Source organism: Lampris incognitus, chromosome 2, assembly GCF_029633865.1.
Source record: "Lampris incognitus isolate fLamInc1 chromosome 2, fLamInc1.hap2, whole genome shotgun sequence".
Lineage (NCBI taxonomy): Eukaryota > Metazoa > Chordata > Actinopteri > Lampriformes > Lampridae > Lampris > Lampris incognitus.
In genome coordinates this window covers 125,060,707-125,088,361 of record NC_079212.1, presented here as the reverse complement: position 1 = coordinate 125,088,361, position 27,655 = coordinate 125,060,707, and the positions used below count along the sequence as shown (strand labels likewise).

The window sequence follows — 27,655 nt, the reverse complement described above, 5'->3', positions numbered from 1 at the left end:
ATTCTCTCTGTCATTCTCCCTCTTTCCCTCTCTCTGTCTCTGTGTCATTCTCTCTCTCTCTTTCTCATATTTAACATTCAAATTTTTAGACTTCTTCTTTTTGACTGTTGCAATATGCCCTGTGTTTGTTTTGTTTTTAAACATGAGCATCCCACCGAGAGAAATGTCTGGCATGTAAAATGTTACAAAGAATGAAAATTGTCTTTAGTATACATCCATCTATCCATCCATCCATCATCTGAACTGCTTATCCTGCTCTCAGGGTTGTGGGGATGCTAGAGCCTATCCCAGCAGTCATTGGGCGGCAGGCAGGGAGACACCTTGGACAGGCCGCCAGGCCATCACACAGCCCCCCCCCCCACACCACACACACACACACACACAGACATATTCATACCTAGGGACAATTTAGTAATGCCAATTCACCTGACCTACATGTCTTTGGACTGTGGGAGGAAACTGGAGCACCCGGAGGAAACCCATGCAGATACAGGGAGAACATGCGAACTCCACACAGAGGACGACCCGGGACGACCCCAAAGGTTGGACAACCCCAGGGCTTGAACCCAGGACCTTCTTGCTGTGAGGCGGCCGCACCAACCACTGTGCCACCGTGCTGCCTCTTTAGTATACCGATCCTCTAAATCAAAAAATACTAAAATCTGAAAAACACAAATATAAGCAAATCACAAGCTGTGGACATGGTAACATGTTATTGCAAGAACACACCAAGCGTGAAAGATCAATTCTCCCTTTTTATTATTTAAATACAATTAACTAGCACTCAAATGTAAAACAAAAAACAATAATAAAAACAATTTTTTTTTAAAAGTATGACTACAGTAATGTAGAGAGAACACAAACTGCACTTACATGTAGTCAACGCACTGCAATGAACTATATATATTAACTTCATTCATATAAATGTGCCAGAGCAAAGAAAGCTTTGCCACAGGCATATGGGAGCAAGGAAAGACTAGAATAGAAAAAAGTCTGAGGAAGTAAGGACGTTATAAGAGAGGAAAAGGTATAAGGCATTGAGGAAAAAGAAGGGGGAAATTAAAAGGAAACCAAATTGAAAACCAGGAGAAGTGGAGGGGAAGTTCAGGGGAGAAGGCAGCGCAGAGCAGAGCACAGAGAGAGAGAGAGAGAGAGAGAGAGAGAGAGAGAGAGAGAGAGAGAGAGAGAGAGAGAGAGAGAGAGAGAGAGAGAGAGAGAGAGAGAGAGAGAACCTGAATATTTCTGCTGATTCACTAAACACCAGAACAAGGCCAAGTCAGCTAACAGGGAAAAGTGCAGGAGAAATGAACTTTTTCCGTCCCATGGGGAGCCTTCACAGTATCAAGAGAGAATAAGACTGATCTTACCATTAGCAACTAACCCACACTTCTCCACAATAGAGCTTCACATCCAATCTACAAATCCCTGATCTATACTTTTGATTGTAAATAAATACTATTCAACCACTGTAATCCTCCAATTCCTCTCTTTTCTTTTTTTTTTTTTTTTGGAATGCATACAGTTAAGGAAAGCTTTCCACACACAATGGCATTTAGAAAGTAATTACAGTTCATCCATTTACAATTGTGCACCTGCAGTAATGCAAATAATCAAAGACTTGCATTTTGCCATGGATAAGTACTACATATAGACAACAAAGTCGAACAATTTTCACCTGAATTCACAATGCCACTGACACCTGAGTGGTGACCGGATGATGCTAGCGTTTTTAGAGTCGGATGAGCATGGCTCTGTACAGACTTGAAGTATGACCACAGACAGTTAAGTCATGACTTCGTGAGGAAGAGGAGGGGCAGAGGAAGGTGTGCTTAGGGTGTAGGGGTAGGGGGTTTAAAGAGGCCAGTCTTTCTGAAGTAGCGTACGATGAGAGGCACAGACACCAGGGTGATGCTGATGCGGACCGGAGCGAAGACCTTATGAACAGCGTAGGCCAGGACAAAAGTGCTGGTCCCGGCTGCCATCTTGGACTGGATGACTGCCTCGCTGAAGCCCAGTTTGCAAAGCACGGCGGCCATATCAATCCCACTGGGGAGAAAATAAGACAGTTGTTAAAAACTATTAGTGAATAGGAAATTACACGTAATTCTCACAGAACGCCACTAGAGGGAGTGTTACGTATCAGAGACGATCTAGTTTTCGTTTTTAATGTGATTTTCTAATGCTTTGCTTTACACAGACAAAAATGCTGAACAACACATTCAGAAGCACGGTGAGTTGAATTGTTAAAGTGGCATGCTTTCAAATACTACAGAGCAAAGTGTTTAATACATCATATCACGGATCAGCCTTGGTTTATGATGAGTCATGGCATTGCCATGTTACTTTCAGGAAACGAAACATCAAAAGAATGTCACCACACTCTCCCAACTACAACCAAATAAATACAGCGTATTTAGAGGCACTACACAGCCCTGCATTGGCTAAATATAGGAATCCGTCTGTGTACCGACAACTGTTTACCGACACCAGCCGACCCACAGGCTGGGGTTCTATGGTGGCAATGTGATAACACTCAGTGGTTTGGAGTGACGCAGACCACAGTCCAAGGGTCATTAACAGCTATATGAGGAACAAAACTCAAAAGTATTGAAAATAATCTCTGCATAGTCCCTCTGGTATTTATGTCTCTGGAGCAATGCCAGATGGGAATTAAGGGCTAAAAAAAAGAACATGATTATGTGAGACGAATAGACTGATATACACTTATAACCTGAAAGTCAGAACCAGATGTGTTGTGTGCATCCCTGCCATAACTGTTTAATCACGCTTTGCTGATCTATTTTGCCAGAAAGGAAAGAGTCTGAGAAAGGGGGGGGGGGGTGAACCAAGATTCACCTTTTTTATTAAAGTATTTAAAATTTTCTTTTAAGATTGGTACTATTCCTACAGCTTTAGTGCTTGGAGCCCTATTCTTTGCTTCAACTACAAGCTGCAGCTCCAAAATAAGGTACATAGTATGACGGATCAGGGTATTGCACAGTTTGTTATGGACTTGCCATTGAGATACACTGGCGCTTAACTGCTGATAACTGGTATGATGGTATTGGCTGGCTTTCATCACAAGAGGGGGTCAACGGCCTTCCTTATCATGACGGGCAAATCCTCTGTAATTATATTGTGCAGTGACCTCACATTTTGGAAATGCCCTCTGCTTGTGTGAGAGTAATTGACCCGCGGTTGTGTTTTAATTTGAAATGAGCAAGCAAAATAATGTAGCTGGACAGTGACACCACATGTTACACGGTTGTTTATTAGTAATCAGTGCTGATGTGTGCCTTTCTACATTTAACCTAGTCACAAAATGTTTATGAGCAAAACCATGTGCTTTTGCATCATATCAAAATATGCACATACTATTGACAGCATGCCACCTGGAAAAAAATGGCCAATGTGGCAACCACTGTTTGTAAATGACATTCAGTTTTATGTTCTCATCATGCTTATTTGTCCTTCGTAATACCTGGAGACAAGGAGGTAGAACATGCCAAGGGACATGAGGGAGATGCCCACGTGAAAGGAGACTCCAACAGCGCCATACTCCTTGAAGACCTTCTTCAGCTGCTGGGTCTTGTTGAGCTTCCTGTCTTCGGGCTCCCCTGATGACGAGGAGGAAGGCGAAGAGGTGGTAGAATGATCCTTGAATTCCTGCTCTTCCTGGAAATACAGGAGAGGAGTATTCAAATATTAGCAAGAGAGAATAAGGGATGAAAAGCTGGCCATAGCATGGTCGAGGAGAGTGTGTGAGAAGGAAACCTCATGCAATAATGGAATAGCTGGATGAATGTGATGAAGGACTTAACAGTGCAATTGATTTTTTTTCTTCCCCCTGTGCATACAAAACCATGTTTCCACATTATCGTGGTGAGGGTTCCTTCAAACCACATGTAGTCAGGGTAAAAACAAGATCCGAAGGAAAGTTGTAAACATCCATCTGCAATCTTTAATGACAATGTTGCAACGAGCAAGTCAAGCAATTAAACTGAGCAGTAATTGCAGCCATGCCCAAGTCAAGATATACTTAAAAGAGAGGGTTAAACGAAGACAAGTGTAAGCAATTATACAGTTAGAATACACTCAAGTGGGCGGAGCTATTTGATTGACACAAAAAGCACAACAGGTTCAAATGACATATGATTGAACCGATCTTATAAAAAAAAAAGTGGCAAATTGAATTAAAATGTACCTAACTGAAATGAAATTACACTTATAAAAATCGAAGTGATAAGATAAAACCAGCAGTTATTTTTTCTCTTATTCACAATGAGTTTTTCTTTTTTGGATTTTTTTCCCCCTTTTTTTCTCCCCAATTGTATCCGGCCAATTATCCCACTCCTCTGAGCCGTCCCGGTCGCTGCTCCACCCCCTCTGCTGATCTGGGAGGGCTGCAGACTACCACATGCTTCCTCCAATACATGTGGAGTCGCCAGCTGCTTCTTTTCACCTGACAGTGAGGAGTTTCACCAGGGGGACGTAGCGCGTGGGAGGATCACACTATTCCCCCCTGTTCCCCCTCCCCCCCAAACAGGCGCCCCAACTGACCAGAGGAGGCGCTACTGCAGCCATCAGGACACATCCCACATCCGGCTTCCTACCTGCAGACATGGCCAATTGTCTGTAGGGATGCCCGACCAAGCCGGAAGTATAACACGGGGATTCGAACCATTGATCCCCATTGGTAGACAATGGAATAGCCCGCCACGCCACCTGGACGCCCCACAATGAGTTTTTCAGTTTGGTTTTGTATCCATCATTTGCCTATTAATCGTTTGCTAATTGATCACATGATAATTTGACGTTAGTTGTGTTTTAATCAGCCAGAAATGTAATCAATAGTTTTTGCTACTTCCACCCCGTCATAGTGTCCTGCATGACTTTAAGAATAAGAATTATCAGAGGCCATATATCCACCAACCAATGAGGTGCCTTCATAGAATCCATTCTACAGCAAACCCCTTTGACACTGCGGTCTGACAAGGAGGCCAAACAAAGAAAGCACAGAGCTTTTATGAGCTCCCTCCATTCACTGAGTGGAGACGAGTCTACTCAGCACTCAGGGAGTCAGCTGATTAAACATGGACCGGTGCTCTCTTATTTGACTAATTCACCAAGGCAGCAAGCACTCACACACCCACACACAGGCAAATACACACTAACACACACCTACACACAGGCAAATACACACTAACACAAACCCACACACAGGCAAATACACACTAACACAACCACTACCTTGTTTCTAAACAAGCACATGAACTCTGACACACATAAACACGCTCACGTGAATGAGGTCACACTCGCTCTCATGCACATTCACTCACATACTTTCCAACAGCGCATAGACTGCACACACGCACACACACACACACACACACACACACACACACACACATGAACAAAGCCTAACACATATGCGCACACACACACACCGACACAAATTTCCATGCGCTATCTATAACAAGCGCAGAAACACACACATACACGGAGATATCCAGACACACGTGAACAAAGTCAGTCTCTCTCTCTCTCTCTCTCTCTCTCTCTCTCTCTCTCTCTCTCTCTCTCTCTCACACACACACACACACATACATACACAACTGTGTGTGTGTGGGACATGCCACTCTCCCAGATCAACAAGCAGACACAATCAAGCTGTGTGACAAGTAGCCGGGAAACAGTCAGGTCACTTCACTGTGTGCAAGCTGTAAATGGATTAGCGCCACTACATTGTAAGTCTAGACACACACACACACACACACACACACATGCAAAAACAATGGACCACCATACTTAAGCAAACAACAGAGCTGCCGTCAACAGAATGCAGAGAGTGTAGTCATGTGACTCACACCGCCAGCTTTGAAAAAAAAAGAAAAAAAGAAGTGATCCCATTTAGACGGAAAACACTCGCACAGTGAAGTATGTAAACAGTATTTCCCCCCATGCTTGCTTGTCAAAGGCTAACATTTATTTTGGGATATTCTTGTACCGTTGCACAAACTGCACAAGTGCTGTAGCTTGTTTTTGAAACTGCGGGAAGCAGAGGCAGGCTCTAGGTTATTGTATTCATATTCCTAGGGCTATTTAAATAACAATGCTTAAAACTAGTGTATCTCAAATGGAAAACCCCGTCTGATAAAATGTAATTGCTTACAACTTCATGAAAAAGTTTTCTGGTGTTGCGCAGAGTCACCTGCCCACAAAGTCAAGTCGCATACCGACGACAGTCTATTTAAAGAGATGAAACCTGACCACCAGAGGGAAACTGATGCAAAACACTGTCAAACTGTTGGAGCGTGACAATGTCCCTGCACCACAGAGAGGACAGGCTAGAGGTTGGCTAGTATCTTGCAGCAGCACCTGATCTCTACAGACAGGAATGCTGGGAATTTGAAGCACCCAATCTGCATAATAACAGGAAATGTAATGAGGATCACAGTTAGGCTTTGGTCTTCTTCATAAACATTTGTTCTGAGGGGCAAAGAATGCAAGTTATGAAGGGAGCAGCTTTTCTTTCTTTTTCTTTTTTCTTTTTTTAAGAAAAGCCCAAATTGACAATAGTGTGACACAGATGCATTTCTATAGGCTGGTTTCAAATAGTTAAACCATCTACCTGGGCAAAGGACGAAGTCATCAAAAATGAGAAAAACTGAGAAGAGCTGATAGTTTTACGTTGGAGAAATTAAAACATTTCTTTTCCATTGCTCTTTATCTCAAGCAATACATTTTTCTGGGTAGCACGGCGGCACAGTGGTTAGTGCAGTCGCCTCACAGCAAGAAGGTCCTGGGTTCGAGCCCTGGGGTTGTCCAACCTTGGTGGGTCGTCCCGGGTCATCCTCTGTGTGGAGTTTGCATGTTCTCCCCGTGTCTGCATGGGTTTCCTCCGGGTGCTCCAGTTTCCTCCCACAGTCCAAAGACATGTAGGTCAGGTGAATTGGCATTACTAAATTGTCCCTAGGTATGAGTGTGTGTGTGTGTGTGTGTGTGTGTGTGTGTGTGTATGTCGGTCCTGTTCGATGGCCTGGCAGCCTGTCCAGGGTGTCTCCCTGCCTGCCGCTCAGTGACTGCTGGGATAGGCTCCAGCATCCCCGCGACCCTGAGAGCAGGATAAGCAGTTTGGATAATGGATGTTTCATCAGATCACATTGAGCAAGTGACCCACTGAAACATCACATGCCATAACCACCATTAATTCAGTGGTGAGCTATCAGGGCCTTCTCTGTTAGCCCTGTCACCGTGCTGCCTCACAGGTTAGTGCGGTCGCCTCACAGCAAGAAGGTCCTGGGTTCGAGCCCCGGGGTAGTCCAACCTTGGAGGTTGTCCTCTGTGTGGAGTTTGCATGTTCAAAGCCAGTCCAAAGCCATGTAGGTCAGGTGAATTGGCTGTGCTAAATTGTCTCTCAGTGTGAATGTGTGTGTGTGTGTGTGTTAGCCCTGTGATGGTCTGGCGGCCTGTCCTGCTGGGATAGGCTCCAGCATCCCCGTGACCCTACTTACGATAAGCGGTTTGGATAATGGATGGATGGATGTAATAAATTTTTCCACCTCAGGTGGAGCTAAAAATGTTTTTGTGATTATTTTCAGTATTTTTTCCAGGACTGTGGCAATGCCATTAAGCTTTGCTTATTTACAACTTGACAATTCACATTAAATACCATGAGGGAAGCACGGTTACTGTGACAGATAGGAACCACATGGCTGGGGAAAAAAACCCAACATTATTCATCCAAACTACCCTGCTATAATATGAATTTACAGCAAAATGTCTTTCTGTGGGACCCTTTCAGGTTCATTAGAATCTTTCATTATTATAAGGGTATATTAAGCATAAAAGTAATTTACAACCAAATCGTTTAGAACTAATTTCAGCTTTATCGCTCGTCTTCGACTTTCGTTTATGAACCGGTCTGCTGGACACAAATGGAAAGGTTAAAGGGGATAGTTGATGTCAAACGCGAGCTGGTGGCCACAGTGTTCAGACGGGATCCACTCACAGCCAAGCCATCCGTGCATCTCCTCCCAAGGCCAATCACAATCCCTCACGGACAGGACAGGAAATAGCAAGGGCCTGCATGCCGGAACTTTTATTTTAGAAACAGTCCAAATAGTCTCTGCAGGGCTACGCAACTCACTATGATGAATAGTATCTACAGCAACGTTTTTAATAGGCAATTTATAACCTAACCTATCTCATAGCCTATAAAAGGGAAAGAAAATTTGTAGATGAGAAAAAGGGAAGTAAAACTATGTGTGTGTGTGTGTGGGGGGGGCAGGAAAGTCACCCCCAAGTGCTTTGGTGTCCACTGTGTTAAAACAATAGGTATGTTTGTGTTGGTGAAGGTAGTTCAAGTTCAGTCAGTTGGGCACAGTACAGCCAAGTACATTTGCACATAATGATATGTTTTTTCCTGGTGGGATGCTCAACATCCGATTACCGCAGTGTTTAAGGCTCCGAGCGCCTGGTCAACATTATCTATGGTCAACATAAACTGGCAAGGGCATGAGGAATGGTGGGTTGATGGGCACCTCTCTGTTCAAATTGAAAAAACGAAGTGATGTATGGAAGGTACATTCATGTAGGCACAAAGGACATGGGAGCCAAATGTGAGGAATGTTGGTCACTGGAGTAGCCAGGGATTTATTTCTGGATTAGATTATTGAAAAATGATTGTCAATATCATCAATGTAGAATAACTTTAGACCCCATAGGAGCACGTGTAGTATTAATTTTGGGTTACATGAATATGTGACAATAAGCTATTTCACAATACTGCCGAAAAGCAGAAGAGGTTAGCTATAATTTCATTATACCTGCCTTTTAAGCACAACAGGAAAAAGAAAAACAGCACTGTTGTACAAAAACAATTTTTTTTATCAGATGCCCGAAAAACTCACTTATTTTTTGGTGTTTTCTTGGCCCATTCATTTCAGAACTCTCAAGAGATCACAGTTAGTAAAAGCAAACCCAAGTAATGTCCCTCTTAAATTGCACAAACACTTTATCCATCAAAATGATTCAAAATTAAAAAAAACAAACAAACATGATTTCAAGGTAAATAACATGATAGGTTAAAAAGTGCCTCTCAAACAAAGAATAGTTACGATGAATAATTGGTTTATTTTGTAATTTCATATTTATGTCCATCATTTGAGCTCGCCGGCTGTGTATAACAAACCAGTGTTGTTTCAGTGACTAAGTGATGCGAAGAAGTACCACAATACATTTACCCGCCCAAAAACTTCACATTTGAAACTGTCAAAAATATTTTGGGGAGTAAGGGCATCCGGGTAGCATGGTGGTCTACTCGGTTGCATACCAACACGGGGATCACCGGTTTGAATCCCTGTGTTGCCTCCGTCTTGGTCGGGCGTCCCTACAGAAACAATTGGTCGTGTCTGTGGGTGGGAAGCCGGATGCGGGTATGTGTCCTGGTCACTGCAATAGCGCCTCCTCTGGTCGGTCTGGGTGCCTGTTCAGGGGGAAGGGGGAACTGGGGGGAATAGTGTGATCCTCCCACGCTCTAAATCCCCCTGGTAAACTCCTCACTGTCATGTGAAAAGAAGCGGTTGGCGACTCCACATGTATCGGAGGAGACGTGGTAGTCTGCATCCCTCTCCGGGTCGGAGAGGGGGTGGAGCAGCAACAAGGACCGCTCAGAAGAGTGGGGTAATTGGCCGGACACAATTGGGGAGAAAAAGGGGTAAGAAAAAATAAATAATAATTTCGGGGGGTGTTCAAATCCAAACTCCCTCCCCCTCACTATGCCAGTAATGTCAGTGACAGAAGAGACCCATTGCTGGCTTGCATCAAATGGAACAGGAAGTTCCAAATAAACCAAAAAAAAGAAGACATAAACAATAACAGAAAAGAAACAAACACTTTTCTGCACTTCGCCATAGTTTGTCTTGCAAATTTGGCCCAAATCCCCATGATGAGGCCATAACTCGGTGACACGCTCCCAGGACGACCAACAATGAACAATGGAAACACCCAGAGGGAGCAGGCCTCTGGTTTTCAGGGGGGGCGTGGGGTTAAGTCAGGCCATGCCAAGTCAGGGGGAAAAAGGCAAAAGCCGCGAGAGGGTCATGTGACTGGGTGGCCGAAGGGAGATGTGCCGGGGAGGGTGTATTGGCGGGTGGTAACAGTGGATCTGCTGTGTCTGATAACAGCTTTACAGAGGCATGAACACATATGAAGAGACTTTTGGGTGGGAATATGCACAAAGACCCGCTTTATTTCAAACACGAGTGCATATACACACCCAGAGATGGGGGGAGGGGGGTAAGGGTAAAGGGTAATATCTGTCATCTGACAGACTCTTGTGTAGCAGCCAAAGCTAGTAACAGCAAAATTTCTACTCTTGAGGCTGGGACACAGGCTAAAGTTTCAATAATTAGTATAACAATTAGTACAGTTGCAGGCTGTCTAGCTACGTAGTATCTATTATACTGCTAATGCTGCACTTGCACTCTGGTTATATACCTGTTAATATTTTTCAAACAGTGAAATGCTTTCCTTTCAAGTGCAATTCTAAATTTGCAAGTACTGTATAGTAATTATAAGTTTTACATATTAGTGATTGTTAATTCTTAGTCTTTGCCCTGTGCAGAAATATCCCCACATTCCAACTCCTTGATCCCCAAATTAGACATTTAGATATTTCTGCTACATGTTGGCCTAGGTATTCTTCCATTTGCATTATTATATAGGCCTACTCTTGCATGTGGGAACCTGCTTGGCTGTAAATAAAACTTGAATTTGAAATGACTAACATGATGACCTAAAGCAGCTGTCAGAGCCCTGTCACTCAAATTAGGAATGCAGGCTCTCACCCCAGTCAGCCGGATAGTTTAAATATATTCCCACTTCTTGCCATACAGGGATCTGCACTAAAAGGGGGCACAAATGGTTTTGAGCCTTGACTCGTAGCTCCATTAATCAGGCCCATGGTAGCCTTTTGCAGTGGGCGCGTTCAAACAAAGCATGTAACTAACAAACACAGCAACATTCTTGAAATAACAAAACTTGACAGTCCAGCTCCAGAAGAGCTGTCTCAGGAGAATCTGACTACAATTTTGCCCTGTTTACCATGGGTCGTAACTGAGCTGTTGACAGTGACTCAACCCGTTTTGTGTTTTATATGTAGATAGAAACCACTAGAAAAGCAACGGTGGTGTTTTCAACAGTTTCCAATTCTGTATGCAGGTAGGCACCCGTTATATAATGGCCCATTTTGGATACCATCTGAATCCTAACAAAACATAAACGGGCCACGTTGAGTGCTGTGCATGTCCATGCGTTATGCCTTCTTGCATAAATCAGGCTGACAGACTCCTTAGATAACTGTGGGAAAAATGCCCCGACAGCTATCTATTGCATATTTCATGGCTTTTTAGTCCTCCCTGGTACCAAACAGATGGAACAGACTGGATGAATTACCACTAGTTGAGCATGGAGGCCTCTACAGAGGAGGAATGTACCTGTTTGCTGGTTCAACACTGTTAAAGCTGAAATCCAGCATTTCTATTCATTAATAAATAATTTGTTTCATCCACCTGAATCATGGAGTAAGGTTACATAATACTGGTGGCAACTGGCATCTTTACCAAGGTCTAACACTCTCCGTGTACTGCTGTGGGAGTTTTGGACCTGGGCAGGTCAAACACTGGTGGTGCAGCAGCAAACACCTTCCTACTCAAGCAGGAAAAGGGACTGAAACATGATCACAATGTGCTGATGCTTGATATAGTTGGTATACCAACTCTACAAATCAATATTAACGGAGCTGGGGGGGGGGGGGGGCGATTCAGTGCAAACTCATGATGGCAAGCTGTGCCGATTTTAATATCCCACCATTTACTCTGAATTGCAATGTTGACGTTTGCACATAGCTGAAGGTTTGAATACGAGGTATCAATGTGAATTGTCAGTGTTTATTCAGGGGGGCACACTCGCATTTTAAGCTTTTGTAACATATGGAGCTTAAAACAGACCCCTTTTGTTTTCAAATTTTTACCCTAGCTATGGGGATGGAGCCTTCAAAATTGTAGTATCTAATCGCAATATTCACAATATCATGTTATTTGAAAAATTGCAATGCAAGTACCTGCCGATTGCCAGCTCTAAATATGACGGTTAAACGGTATTCAAATGTTTTTGGATGCAGGTTGACAACCTGGGTTGCCTGTGTTAATCTGGTTGCGAGGATGCTGTTTTATAATGGTGGGAACTGTGTGTCGCTGAGCCGACGGTACAGAGGCGACAATGGCTGCTACACCTTGTTTGTAGTTCTCACTGAAAGGAGGGAAAGACAGATCGGGTAAAATCGCGGACCTGAGCGTCAAATGAAAAAAAGGATGACGGCGGACTAGACAAAACAACAGGGACAAGACGAGGGTTCACATTTACCGCTTTGTCGCCGGGTCTCGTTTCGGAGCTGTGTGCGCCGCGTTTCTGCGCCGCGGCCGTAGCCGTGGAGGACGCTCTTGTTTGCGTGGTCTTTATGGAACAGTTTGGGGCGCAAATCCTCGCTGCACCCGTAAACAGAACAGTATCCATCGTCTCTGGCGCTGCGCCTCTTTGGTGCCACGTTGCTTGATAAAGTGGCCGGTCGGCGTCCCGTTTAAGATCGGTGACACTCCGTTGACATTTCGGGAGATTCAAGGCACTAGTGGTGGCCACCCGGACAAAGTGTGCCCGGTCCGGGATTATGAAACGACAAGACGAGTCCCGGGCTTTGACAGCGATCAAGCCTTTCTCGTGGTCTCTGCCGTGCGAACGTGCAGAATAGAGACCACCGGCGGGTGCAGAGGGCTCGCGGTGAAATCGAGACGTGCAGCCTTTATGTAGTGTCCATGTAAGGTCCTTTAGTCTGTTTCCATTGGCTTGCACGAAGCCCGTTGATTTGAAAGCTTGATCTAACGCCGCCGACAGCTTCAGTCCACGACGGAAAAACATTATCTCCCCCGTGGAGACGACGCCTCGAAAACGAAAAGATAGAATCGCGTAGATTGAAATAAATCGAGAGGTCGTTTAAAAGTAAATCCAGAAATCGTTAACAGGCTGTAGTAGTTGACTGTTTTTGACGCGCTGTGCTCTGCCCTCACACCGACCGCTCTCTGGCGCTCCTCCACCGATTATCACACACCGACAACCACGGAGGTATGACGCGCTCTCGCTAATTGGTCTACTCTTCACCCATGTGGGGGACTGAAAGAGAGGGGGGAGGAACTTTAAAGGTGTAACAATATGAACTTTCATAACTTAATTATGGGGTTGGCAACACTGGATTTTGGAAACGGGTATCGTGGGCGCTGATTTTTTTTTTTACTTTTCAAGACTTTGTCAAAATGCAAACTCCGACATTTATCCGAGTCGAGAAAAAATAAGACAACCAAGGTCAGATTAGGTGATAGCACCATTTATACCTTATTCGATGTTGTCTCGATCAAGACAAACGCGACTCACCCATCGGCATCAATTTTGGCAGCGCTGCAGCAAGAAGAGCGCAGCGTGGGCCGAGTGGCACAAGCTTTAAGTAGTGAGGTCATGTCAACCTGCAGCCACAAGCTAGTCGCAGCCTGCAACTTCTGGATTTTTTTTTTGACCCCACAGTTCAGGCGGAAAACCAGGACAAAGCAAAGTTCAGATATGACCAATGCACCAGGGGGACATGTTTTTCCATGATCTCATTTAGAGAACGTCAACTTGACACGTGCCTAGTGACTAAGAAAAGATGTTTTCCTCACTATAATAACTTTTGTGCTAACTAAATTTTGCAGACTCGTCTCTTTTCGCTGTTATATCTGCTTCATTGTGTTGTGGTAAAGAGAACAGTATCTGTAACGGCGTGTGGGTCTGTAACAGTAGTCTGCAGGAGGGTGAACTGGTCTATTTAGGCCTTTGCCAACAGAGTCCCATGCGGAGCTCCACTTTTAAACTCTGCAACTCTCTTATTACCTGAAACCAAATTTGGTCTCAGCCTCGTAATGTAGCTCTTATCCCCCCCCCTTTTTCTTTTCCCTTCCTCGTCTATCAGAACAGCGGCCTTTTTGCATGTGACAGGATGAAGGTGTCAAGGTATCAACAGGAAGTGGTGGTGCCGAAAACAAAACCCATCCATTCTAAACACAAACAAAACATTTCTAAATGTGAAAAATGCATGTGGATATGTCCTTATCTGTTGCTTTATGAAAATAATGTGAGGATGCTGGATCCTGTTTGTGTGCAGTAGTATGTGTGATTTTGCTGTTGAATAATACATGATTGTGTTGTGCAATTGTGTGATGGTACATGATTTTAGGGTTAGAACGAGCATCTTTCCTGGAAAAATTCAAACCCGTTGCTGACTCATATATATATATACACACACACACACACACACACACACACACACACACACACTCAACGGTAGGGAAAGTGCTCAACAAATAAGGACCAAAATATACATAGATGAGTCAGCAACGGGTTGGAATTTTTCAATTTCCAGAAAGAAATGTGGGTGCAGACACACATGAAAAAAAAACCCAGAGGAAGAGAGAATCATATAGCAGAGAGAGAAAGAGAGAGAGAGAGAGGAGAGAAGAGAGGAATGGGGAGGATACAGAGGCAGAGGTCTTTGGCGGTAAGCCACTAAAAACAACCTGAAGCTAGTACTGTAATAAAGCCCCTGCTCTTTCCTCTGTCAAGTCATGAGATCAACATATGGGGTCATAAAACCTTAATAAACCATACACCTCTCTTGTTGCAATATGAATTGCCCAGAAGAAAGATCCTCTGTATGTGTCATTATAAATGACAAGAACAACACTCACACTCAAATATTTATGTACTGCGAACGTGACAAATTAGTCTGGTTGTGTGAACATCTGCCACTATCTGGAATACAAGGAGTAGTTTGTCCCATTCTTTTATCTGGACTGCACTGACGTGGACCATAGGGTAGAAAAGTGGCACAACTTCACTGGGACAATGACAGGCACACGCCGGGTGCACATTTAAACCCAGAACTACTTAAAATTACAATAGGAACAGTTAATACTACAACGTGAAATACGAGACAGACTCCCTCTGAGAAATATTTACTAGTAGCAACTTTTGGATGGCCAAGCATAATTGGCGTCCTATCGTTTCTTGCTGTAGAGTGACTTGGTCATATTCAAAATTGATGGTTTGAGGATGGAAACTTCTTAAGCCAAGGGTTACTTCAGATAGAAAACACTTGTTGGCATGAAACACAAGCACACCCAATCCTGGACATCCAGCTGTCCATTTTGTTTTTGAAGACTTTTTTGTAGTGATGCCTCTTTCTGTGAAATGTCAGCCAGCTTGCTCTTGACTCTGTATGTGTGTGTGTGTGTGTGTGTGTTGCTCACTTCAGTTCTCCCCAACTTCCTCTCTGCACACCCACCCCTCTGAGCAGTAGCGTGCTCTGTTGTCACCTCATCAGCAGTTGTGTCTGCCAGATTTTACAGTTGTTAGAGCCGTTAGCAATATCAGTGCTCTGGTGGTTTCCTCAAAAAGTCCAGTGTCAGGCTGGCTCTCTCACACCTCATAAAAGTGGCCTGATTCCCCCATTAAAGTGAACAAAGCTTGCCAGGTCAAACCAATAGTTTATATTGGTCTTGACCACTCTTCTAGGTACAATTGATTTTCTTCCTTTTTGCATCTTATCCTTTAGCTATTATTTACGTTATATTTGATTAACACTAAGGTAAATAAGTTATACATGATAAACATTAAGGTAATCATTTACTATTATTTATGTGTATATATGATAAACATTAAGTTCATTAAGTTATAGAAAAGGGGAAGGACTCTTCCTACTCCTTTTCGGACATGTAATATTTATCTATTTTGTTTATTGAGAATTTGCTGTACATGTTTCCTGTTCGTTTTATTTTTTATTCTTGTTTTGTTTTCTTATTATTTGTTACCTGTTCAAAATAGAATCTATTCAATTCAATTCAATCCAATCATCAACAGACAAATTGACAGGAATATTTTAAAGGCAGGCTTCAAAAATTCGGGAACTATTTTCTACTCACCATTAATGTTGTCGATCAGTGGAATTAGTTTTCACAATCACCTTTCCTGTACTTTATATTGGACATGCAGCTGCTGCTAGCTAGGTGCAATGCAACGCAAGTCATGACAGACAATTCTCATTCATTTCAAAAAGCCATTCTACAGTATACCCAAATCCAACTTAATGCTGCAGCTGTCCAACATGCCTAATTCAAAATCATTTTATTGCTAAAGCCCTTCGTGTTTGCCGGACCTATATTCTTTGCCATCTGTGGTGTAGTCATATTTGCCAGTATTTGCTGGTAGCCGCTAGCCAGGCAGAAGCGCCTATGTGCGGCAGAGGGATACCTCCCGGGACTCACTGCTAGGCTGTGTTGGCACAGGCATAACATAGCAGAGAGCATTGGTCCTGCAGACACTAAAGACCGTTCGCTTATCCTAGAAGGGAACATTTATTGTTTGAGAGCTGGGCTTGAGTTATAATTCACATGCAATACACCAGAATAGTTTCTCAGTGTGGCCTTCCAGTACAGTGTACAAACCACATTTCCTCTCATAACAACGTCAAAGTTTTGCTTTAATGTTTCAGCGCTCCCACTCGGTGCTGTACATTCACATGTTCATCTCTGTTGCAACCCCTCTGGTAAAACAGTTCTAGGGGGTGTCCTAAAATAGAATAGCTGACTTTAAAAAAAATAGATCACAAACATCCTTTTAATGAGGAGAGATTGTCTCTTGTGCAATAGCTGCTGTTTTGATGTTATTTTATTTTTGTGAGGAGGTTTATGTAGGAGGTGGAGTTATGCTGTTGTACCTAGCAACAAAAATTAGTCTAGAGTTACCAGTCTCACATCACAGTGGAAACCAGTAAGGGGTTCAGGTGTCTTATCGTGTCCAGTTCTTCACATTTCTACAGAACATCTCTTTTTATCAAACAAGACTGAAGTACAGTAAAATAGCTAGCTTGTATTTGGCATACAATATGTTTATATAATAATCTTAGTTGTGCCTGTTGGTTGTATGTCTGTGTTTGTACTTTGTTCTTGTGTGGTCCAAATTTAATCAAATCATTTGTTCATATTTATTTAGTTTCTCATACGTGGCTTTTAGCATTAGGATAATATCTCAGAAGCTGGTCAGAGTGCTGGTGTATTCATATATGACTTGGGCACTGTTGAGCATAAAGAATTTACAGACTTGGTATGGGACTTTGCCAAGGTGCTAATGTTATGTCCAGGAAGACTCTCGGAGAAGAATTGATGAAGACTTTAATGATAAAACAGCAAGTTTGAAAGAGAGACTTAAGTGCATACAACATGTTTGAACCACTGTAGATATCTGGTTAGCTAAAAAAACAAGTTATATGGGAGTCACTGTACATTGGATACAAACAGACACACTAGAACGTGAATCGGCTGCTCTTGCTTGCAGACATTTTCCCAGTCCACATACCTACAATCGCATTGCAGAACTACTGGAGGAAATTCATTCAGAATATGGACTCACAACTGACACTGCTGTGGCTACTGTAACTGACAATGCATCAATCTTCTCGAAAGCATTTCGAGAGTTTAATATTACATTTGTTTCAGATGAACAGGATGAGACAGATGAGCAGGAACAGGATCTTTCAATAGATCCAGAGAGAGAAGAAGTGTCAGAGTAAGCTATCATTCTACCGCCTCATGTCAGGTGTTCCACTCACACACTGAGTTTGGTTTCAACCACTTGTGCCAAAAGGGCAATTAAGGACAATTCAACTCTCCAGGCTGAATCAGTCATCCATGGCAAAGTGTTCAGCCCTTTGGAATGCTTCTGGCAGACCAAAATATGTGGAAATACTTGATGACTTGAACAAACACCAACTGAAGACACTGAGTTTGTAGCTGGAATTCTCTTTATGACTGTTTGAGTCAGCTGACATTTCTTGGAAGAAGCCTCCTGAGATCATGCCTGCCTTGCAACCCCCACCGTTCAAAGAGGTAGAGCTTGATTTCCTTGAGGAATACTGCAGAGTCCTCAAGCCCATTGCAATTGGCCGTCTTCAAGGTCAGACGTCATGCCACTATGTTGAACTCATACCTACCCTATTTGCTGTTCAGGTTAAACTACATGACCTGCAAGCTTCAAACCTGCAGTACTGCTCACATATCTTGCAAGCCACCATAGCTGGCTTTGAGAAAAGTTTCAGTAGCTTCTTATAGCTGAAGACTCATGTCAATGAAGCCATCCTGGCTAAAGCAACCCACCCATTTTTCAAGATGAGGTGGTTGCCTCCCAAACTAGCTGCAGAGAAGAAGATGATACATCACATGTTTCTGCACTCAGTTGAAGAGCTTGGCTTTGTGTCAGAAAGTGAAACTGCCTCATCAAACACCGCTGAAGAGAATGAAGACGATTTCTTCATCTTCTTTGACCAGGGTACAGGTAAACTACTCTCACTTCAGTGTCTTAAGGTTAAACTGTAATTTCATTAATTAAGCATCAAAAGTTAATATCCATTAATTAAAAAATAAATGAGTAGCTAGTTTTATGTCACGGTTTTAAATATTTTTGTGAGATTAAAAATCCTTGAATTTAATGTCAATTTATAATAGCCTCTACTGTTTCCCATCTCAACTGAGAGCCAGTTGGGCAGAGAGATGTTGCCCAGCCACAACAAAGCAGAGTTGGAGACCCTTCAATTTCTGGAAGACCTCAGAAAGGACCTTTCCTTGCTGGATTCATATCCACTGATCAATCTACTCTTTGTGAGATTCAACACCACTTTGCCATCATTGGCACTAGCTGTGCATCTCTTCTCCTTTGAAGGCATGGCTTACCACCTTCACAGAAGGTGATTAACAGCTCAACTGATGGAGAAATTAGTTGTGCCGAAAAACAACTAAAACTGAATTGTTAAAAAATTGTTAGATATTAGTTGTGCAGAAAAACAACTATAATGGAAATGGAAGGACTGCAGTGTTAGGGAGTAGTCAAAGGAGTGTACTCTTTTTAGGTTGTTGTTGGCACTGGGGGGGGGGGAAGAGTTGCTTCTCTTTCTCTTCTACTATTTTGTACTGTATCATACTCTGCTGTAATGGTACTGTTATGTGTCTTTTTGTTTTGTTCAATCGGTTGCTTGTAAAGTTGGGAGATATCAGAAATTTACTTACTCCACTGCACTTATATTTATCGCTCTTGAAAAAAGCGTCCGCTAAGTGCCCAGTCTTATTGTCTTCTGAAAGGAACTAGTGCATCACTGTGGCCTAACTGTTCAGTTCCCCCAGTTGCATTTCAATTGGCTGTTCATTCAGTCAGTCAATGGTCGCTTTGACTGACAGAAACCACCCAGCATGCACCCCTGAATTTGCAGCCTCCCACCTCCAAGATATCCTGATTGGCCACTTCAAATCTGTGATACGGGGGAATTAGAAGCGCTCATCTTTTCAATGTAGGGGGGTTAAGGTCAGACCCATATTGAAGCTACTAAATGGCTAACATGTGGTATCAGTTTGTATAGAATGTATTTTTGTATTTTCAAATTAAATACATTCTCTCATACCTGTATTTTATTTTGATACATTTGATGAGCAAGGATTAGTAATTACATTTGATGAGCAAGTATTAGTAATTTGTAACAAGTTACTTTTTGATGTATTTGTGCCCATCTCCACACACACACAAGGCCTTATATTTAGTCAGGGTAAGGGTTAAGGTTAGACATGTAGTGCTGATGGCCAGGGGCTAGGGAATGTTTGCCCGGTTGCCGATATGACAAAGTTATGCTGAAACTGGTTTGCTTTCATATTGTGGGAACTTTTGGCACCTTTCCTGCTATTGAGAGCCAGGATGCTCATTCATGTGCTGGAACAAACACAAACTATGGGTTTGTGGGGTGCATTTTTTTCTGGCTCAGCGCCTCAGTGGTTTTCAGAGCCTGCACTATGTCTTTCATTATGTGAGAAATACTTTTTATGGAAAAAAGCAATGGAAAAAGGGAATATTATAAGTTATTACCCCATTAACATGTTGAAACAAATATTTGATAAAGGCAGAATACTTAGAATAAAAGAAAAGATGCAGGGTGCACACTTTGAAAAACACAAACGTCACCATTTAGGGTAGGAAGCCAATTTCTGCGTAACATTTGTTTAGACCGCTATGTGACGTATCTGCTCTGCAATAAAAAAAAATACATTTAATATTATGAGACATTCTTGGTTATCTGTGATTAGCTGTGCTATCAATTTAGTACTGATGACAGGGTGGTTGCTCAAAGTCAATATTTTGATATCAAAACAACATCAGAGTATGGCCCAGAAATTTTACATCATGTTCTGTGCATCTGCCACTGTTTGAATTCACAGAAAAATCATCCCCTCGAGTCTTTATCCACTCTGCACCCAAATGTCCCTCCTAGCCTCCCATCACCAGCTACTAGTCTCCCTTTCAGACCCCCCTCCTCCAACCTAACCAGCCTTTAGAGAATCTGTGGAGTGGTCAGTGTCTTTATGGTTTTGCTGGCACAGGTCCACTTTGCTCTTCACTGAAGAGGAACAGAGGGACCGAAGGACTGGGGCTGGAGCCAACTGGCTGGGTCTGAATACAGCTAGCGGAGGCCGGAGTACAGAGTCTGCACAATGGAAGGGCCGGGGTAACACAGATGGAGGTTAATGCAGTCTAGATTCATGTGTTTGAGCGCCATTGTCCTTCTGTCTTGTCTATATGCCTTGGACGTACTGACCTTCCTGCTGGGAGCTTAAATAAAGGAGTTATTCCTTGTGCATTTATTTATTCAGGGTGTCGAGAAAGAGCTGTAACTGTAAATGTCAGACACAACTATGTTTTAGTATCAGTGAATCTATGCTTATCTTAACGCAACGGTGTGTTTAAATGGAATTGCAGCATTTATTGCATGCAAAATCACACAGGTGTACACACATGAGCACAACATGTCACAGCTTCAACCATATAATTAATTACCTGCAGAAGCATCACGACCAATTAAGTCGATAATAACATGGGGGGGTAACTGATGGGATTCCCCCCCCCTTTTCTCCCCAGTTGTGCTTGGCCAATTACCCTATTTTCCGAGCCGACCCGGTCACTACTCCACCCCCTCTGCCGATCTGGGGAGTGCTGCAGACTACCACATGCCTCCTCCGATACATGTGGAGTCGCCAGCCACTTCTTTTCACTCGACACTGAGGAGTTTCGTTAGGGGGACATAGGGCGTGGGAGGATCACACTACCCCCCGAACAGGCGCCCCGACTGACCAGAGGAGGTGCTAGTGCAGTGACCAGGACACATACCCATATCTGGCTTCCCACCCGCAGACACAGCCAATTGTGTCTGTAGGGGTGCCCGACCATGCCGGAGGTAACATGGGGATTCGAACCGCTGATCCCTGTGTTGGTAGACAACGGAATAGACCGTTACGCTGCCCGGACACCCCCTAACTGATGGAAATTTTACCAATTAAGTGGCCATTAATAATTTTTCAGCTGAGTCAAGTGGTAACTCTCCTTAATATCCATACTGTAACTTGACATGTGGGACTAATAGAGAAAATGTCTATTAAACCATCAAATACAATATTACCGGTTTCTGATGTCGTCTCTCATACGCCTCCCTTCCTCACCTCTGTCCTCTCCAAACCAACTGTTATGTCGGTAAGTAACGCTGGTGGAGAGCAGCCTGCAGGAACGCTGACCTCTGCGACCCAAGGGCCAGCGAATGAGAAGAAAGCTCCAAGGGAGAGAGGGAGGAGAGAGAGAGAGAATAAAAGAAAGTAAAAGAAAGCGAGAAATCAGTGAGGCGGACAGAACTGAGCCAAGGCCAAGACTGTGGCAGCTGTGTTGTTAAGGGCAGCCTCCAAACTCACCCACACCCATCCGCTGCCCCGTCTCAGTACAGAATACAGGAGGAATCTGTACAAGGGCACAGAGAGCAATGTCTGAAAGGATAAAGAAAACCTTTGTAAGCTGCATACAGAACACAGCAGAATTATAGGGGGAAAGAAATGGATGAATACTTTGGAGAATATCCGCCCGCTTTGTCTTTGTTTCCAACTCTGGCCAAAGTGTAGGGTTGAACAGGCTAAAACAGCCCTTTTAAAGACATTTCTCTTTCCCAGTGCTACAGTTTGAAATGATTCAAGCTGCAACAGGCGTTTTTCACTTATTATTTGTCAGTCTCACTTGGACTGTGATGCCTCTTTATCGCCGCTATACCACTTTCCCAAAAACACTACGTCTTGCGCTCATCTCTAAACAAATGCTCGAGATACCACAGGATGGATGTTGGTGTGCGTGTCAAGGCAAGGCTTATGCAAAAACAGCCGTTTTCCCTCGAAGCACCACCACTTTTGTGCAAAGTCAACAAAAATCCCAAATTGCTCATAGCAGCTTTAACTGAAATGTACTTATCGGTTAAAGTACATTTATACCTGTGTCATCATTAGGTAAAACCATACCCTGGACATAACACTGGCTGTAGATTTGAAAATTTTCAAGGGATGTCCTGGTTGAAATCCTCGTTCACCTAATGTCCCAAAGCAAAAAATATGAGTGGATGTATCCCCATCTCCTGGCTTATAGTAAACCAGTCCTGCAGAAAAATGGACTTGATGTCTTTTAATATGCATGCAGTTCACCTCAACTTGAGGCTGTTAGAGAGTCCGGCAAGATAAAACAATTTAAACTTTTGACCAAATTTGAAATACATTTTTTTTTTCGATTTCAAAAATCTAGACATAGCAGAAATAGCACTGGTCACAATGTTTCTTTAAGCCCGCAATTAAACCCAAGCTTGTGAGGAGCATAAGACGTCGTTTGGTTACACTTCAGATAAAAAAACAAAACAAAACAAGACATAATTGTGGTACTAGCTTGAGTTTGTCAGAGAATTTTGTGCCACTTCAGCTCATACAAAACAGCCACAACAACATCATATAAACTTCTCAAAATATACAATTTATTCAAAATATGTTAATGCAACCATCAGTATTTTCCAGTAATTACAAAATCAGTAGTTTTACTTGCAATATCCTTATCAATATCGGGCTTGCAGTCAGACTCAAGCCCCATTAGATAGCATCAGAACACAGGTTACTTTTCAGTTTGCACAAGTGACTCTCCTCTGTCGAGCTAACATGCACTGGTCCCTATTGACCAGGGTGGGGAATTCACTATTAAGAATGTGTGTGTAGTGTTCTTCGACTCAGTAAAGTTAAAAACGGGGGAAACAATTTGATGTCAAGTGAAAAGTAGAGCTCAAGTTTGACGCAAATCTAACTAAAACAACAAGAAATGAAAATGGCTAAACCAGAATGAATTCAGTGACATCTAATTTGGCTCTGTACTGCATGGCATCCTTATCCTGTAAGCCTCTGCAAAAGAGGAGTGATATTGAACAAATAAATCTCTGAAATACTGGGGAGGGGGGGGGGGATTTATGACGAAATTCTGACTCTACCTCCTCAACTCCAGTTGAAAAGTGATATGCAATAGATTGAAGTTCATCCCAAATATATCCACCATCTCGTACTGACTCAAGCCCAAACCTGGCCAATGCAGCAACAAGACACAACAGGAGGTGTGACGATGACAGACGGGAAACGGCTCGACTTCCCCCGTTCAGATTCTTCTGACTTTTGGACTGCTAAAGGTTTATTTATATTGACTCTCAACAACCACAGGTCTGCAAACATTGTTCATTGCTGAGAGTGTTTGTACTCTGCATTTCTCATATGAATGACTATAGGAACAACAAAGATGCAGTATATGTAGCTCACGAGGACATAAAGGGCTAACAATACGCAGATATTTACAAAGTCATCTGTGCACATATTTGACACTGTACAATAGGGGCTGTGGGGAAGAAATAGTGGTAGTGGCATGGCAGATAATCTATGCAGAAGGAAGTGGGGGAGGGGGGGATCACTCTTATTGTCTGAAAAGTCCACACCTTTTATCTTTTACTTACGGAAGACTTTTTGGCACTCATAAGGAAATTAAAAGCTGTGATGGGTTGCATTTTATTCCATTATCCAGGCCGCTTATCCAAATTCAGGTTGCGGGATTCTGGCGCCTACCCCAGCAGTCATTGGGCGGCAGGCGGGGAGACACCCTGGACAGGCCGCCATTCCATCACAGGGCCGACACATTCGCACCTAGGGACAATTTAGTACAGCCGATTCACCTGAGCTACATGTCTTTGGACTGTGGGAGGAAACCGGAGCACCCGGAGGCAACCCCCGCAGACACGGGGAGAACATGCAAACTCCACCCAGGATGACCCCAAGGTTGGACAACCCCGGGGTTCGAACCCAGGACCTTGCTGCTGTGAGGCAACTGTGCTAACCACCGTGCCGCTTGGGTTGCATTTGAACGTCTGGAGTCTGATTTCTGCGCCGGAGCGCTTTGAGTGTTGCTGTAACACAGTGTCACCTGGATAAATTTTAAAAAAAGATAAGAAAGAAAGGAAGTGAGGTTCTTTTTGCCTGTGATAATATTCAAGCACATAATACAATGTGTATTCTGATAATACTCATCTCTATTCTTACAGTAATACGTTACGGTTTCTTAGACAGACAGTGTCCTTTACAATTTCTGTTAGCGACACAGGTACATTGGCTGGAAGAAGTGAAGGCCACACAATGGCCACAACAATCTGCATGGAGTCTTGGAAACAAACAAACAAACAAACAAATAACAAGAAAAAAAAACATGTTGGCATCACAACCAAATATGAAATCCACCCCGACAGGATGGATTTCCATTTGCATGTCTTCATGACATCTGGATAAGCAGACAATAGACACCAACCTCATTTTTTGTCAGTTGAACATTATTATTTTAATTTCCGCTCTAAAAAGGTGCTTTGCTGGAGGAGTAACCAGCTGATCCTTAATTGCATTCGCTCTCCACAGATCATCCGAATAATAAATACACGCATCTTTACAAATCATACCTCGATCATACCACAAACTTGTTTTTCAATACATAACATTATTTTTCATAAATATCTAAAAACTGTACAGTATTTCTCAACAATGTTTACTTAAGTTATCTATACGGGTTAGCACAAAGTCGATTATGTAAAAGGAGAACATCATTTCTTAGTCAGTTTGGGTTTGGTACTGAAGGGACGGTGAAGGGAAGAGTATTTGTCATACAGATGTGCGTTTAGTGCTGTGCTAAATTCTTACCTAACCTCTCTCTCTGAAGAGAAGAACATCCTGAATATTTTAATACTGTTTTGATGGCATTCCCTCACTTTTCCAAGACATGGAGGGTACTTCAGAAGAAACCTCCCCCTTTTTTCCCCCCAATTGTATCCGGCCAATTACCCCACTCTTCCGAGCCGTCCTGGTCACTGCTTCACCCCCTCTGCCGATCCGGAGAGGGCTGCAGACTACCACATGCCTCCTCCGATACATGTGGAGTCGCCAGCTGCTTCTTTTCACCCAACAGTGAGGAGTTTCACCAGGGGGACGTAGCGCGTGGGAGGATCAAACTATCCCCCCCAGTTCCCCCTACCCCCCGAACAGGTGCCCCACTCGACCAGAGGAGGTGCTAGTTCAGCGACCAGGACACATACCCACATCCAGCTTCCCACCCGCAGACACAGCCAATTGTGTCTGTAGGGATGCCCGGCCAAGCCGGAGGTAACACAGGGATTTGAACCGCCGATCCCCGTGTTGGTAGGCAACGGAATAGACCACTACGCCACCCAGACGCCCCACTTCATAAGAGATTTAACCAATCTCTCTTTGCTACGTTTCGCTATGATTTTGATATGTTACCATACAGTATGATACGATACAATACAACGGCCTGACTCTTCTATGACGGTCCGTTTGTACGTTTGCAAAGGACAAGAATGTGGTGTTAAAAAGCAGAAGAAAATATGGGCTGACAATGATGTGACCTCTTTCCTAAAACCTTGTGTAATGCTGGAGACGACAACACTTGTTCGAAGGGTAAAAAGAAATCTCTCCTTTCAGTCCTTCTGCAAAGGCAGCTTATCATTCGTGTTATTCCGTCTTCCTTTATTTTCCATGCAAAGAATTTTGCCTCTTCTGCAGCTCAAAGCCCTGCTCTCTTTTCAGATTTTCAAAGATACGCCGAGACGTCAGGGACAGAAAAGGATTCCCGAAATCTCTCAATTCGTTTTCATTCACTTTGACATTCTTTCAAAGGGACCCCATGTTTAAAATCCGGGGCGTGGTGGGGGGGACAAGTGAGTATTGGTATGTTGTTTGATCCTGCTGTCAAACACTTAAAACACATGTATCTGAAGTGAGGGTCTTCCATTTTAAATGGGAATTAGACGACGGGGGATGCACAAGGGGGGGGGGTCTGCGCTTTCTTCTTCTTTTCTCTATTGGCGAGACTGTATGACTGCGGAGGTGCTCCACAGAAACAGGCAGCTCTCCCACCTTCTCCGGCAAAAGAGGGCTGAAAAGGAAGGGAGGCACAGCGTGCTAAAGACAAGAAATAGCTCCATCCTGGCTTTTGCTTTTCTTTACTTCCTTTCATCGTACAACTACCACAGGAGGGCGGGACGTAATCCAAATTAAAGGGAAGTTCTCCAACTTTTTTCTGGCAAAGAGTTTATGTACTGGCTACAGGAAAACACTCTCGGCACAACCTCCATTTGCATATAGTACTACGCATCAGCATCTTGCTACCCTCCACCTTTCCCTCCTTCCTCCTGTTCTTCTTTCGCTCCCTCCGAGAGTACCTTTCTTGCCTCCCTCTTCTCTGCCCAATTACACGTTACCTGAACAGTCACAGGACTAGGATGCTACGACACACAGCAGCAGGTCCGCACCTTCGGTTGCTCCTCCTCTATAGGCTGTTTCAGTCTAAGTAGAGGAGGGTCCCCGCTGGCTGGTGTGTAGTAAACCGTGCTGCCATTGGCTGAGACCAGGGGCATGCTGGGGTCCTCGGAGCTGCTCTTGAGATCAATGGAGGAATCTGTGGATCCGTTGCCCAGATGACCGTTGAACAAGGGATGATTCAGCAACTTGGCAGCAGCCCTCTGTTTCTTGAGCTCTGACAGCGTCTGAGCGCGCTCTCTGGGCCAGGTTTCATCACCGGTGGGCTGGGTGGTGATGACAACGCCCTTGTCGGAGGACGAGGCATTGCCATTGGAGGGCGGCAGGGGAGGCGTGGAGGTTGTTGTGGAGATGAGGCCGTTCTGTTTGCTGCTGCTGTCCTTGAGGATAGTGGGGAGTTTGGGTTTGTCTGGCACTGCTACAGCTACTACTGGCTTGACCTGTGGTGGGACATCAATAAGGATTACGTTAATCTCTCTTTAAGGCTCCCCTTTTGAGTTAAACATTTTGTTGTGTTGATTTTCAGTGTTGCTAGATAAAAAGAACAAGTCTGCTTATGTCTATGTTAAGATAAAAAGTTTCAAGCTCTGCAGTTTTCAGAAGTGAATACACATTTACACTATCAAGTCCTTTGTGATAGCCTCTGAGATGGACCAATTTCATGTTTCAACCAATTGATTTTCCTCAGAGACTGGGTATGGGGTATGGACTCCCTCTAATTGGAAACAATTTCAAAAATGTTGCTTCCACTTATAATGTGATTGTAAACGTTTTGGATGTGC

The 27,655-nt window shown here is 43.5% G+C and overlaps 2 protein-coding genes across 3 annotated transcripts in view; both read right to left on the bottom strand.

Annotated features, from left to right (window-relative positions):
• Positions 1-741: 741 nt before the first annotated feature.
• fam210b (family with sequence similarity 210 member B) lies at positions 742-13,114 on the bottom strand. Its single transcript, XM_056274946.1, has 3 exons — positions 12,427-13,114; positions 3,482-3,675; positions 742-2,046 (listed from the first exon to the last, which is right to left on the bottom strand). The coding sequence occupies exons 1-3, from the start codon at positions 12,973-12,975 to the stop codon at positions 1,830-1,832; spliced, it is 960 nt and encodes a 319-aa protein (XP_056130921.1). The 5' UTR covers positions 12,976-13,114; the 3' UTR covers positions 742-1,829.
• A 13,725-nt stretch (positions 13,115-26,839) lies between these two features.
• Positions 26,840-27,655, bottom strand: part of ppp1r16b (protein phosphatase 1, regulatory subunit 16B) — a 126,576-nt gene continuing 125,760 nt past the window's right edge. For both annotated transcript variants that reach the window (XM_056274801.1, XM_056274802.1), the window contains exon 11: positions 26,840-27,313. In XM_056274801.1, the coding sequence (XP_056130776.1) occupies positions 26,840-27,313 (474 nt within the window). The remainder of the gene's footprint in view (positions 27,314-27,655) is intronic.

Bases quoted from the DNA above. Each gene is read 5' to 3' on its own strand.
- fam210b (XM_056274946.1), bottom strand. From the start codon at position 12,975: ATGTTTTTCCGTCGTGGACTGAAGCTGTCGGCGGCGTTAGATCAAGCT. The intron at 3,676-12,426 runs GTAAATGTGAAC...CTGTATTTCCAG, and splicing joins CGAGACCCGGCGACAAAGCG to GAAGAGCAGGAATTCAAGGA. The intron at 2,047-3,481 runs GTATTACGAAGG...TTTTCTCCCCAG, and splicing joins TTCTACCTCCTTGTCTCCAG to TGGGATTGATATGGCCGCCG.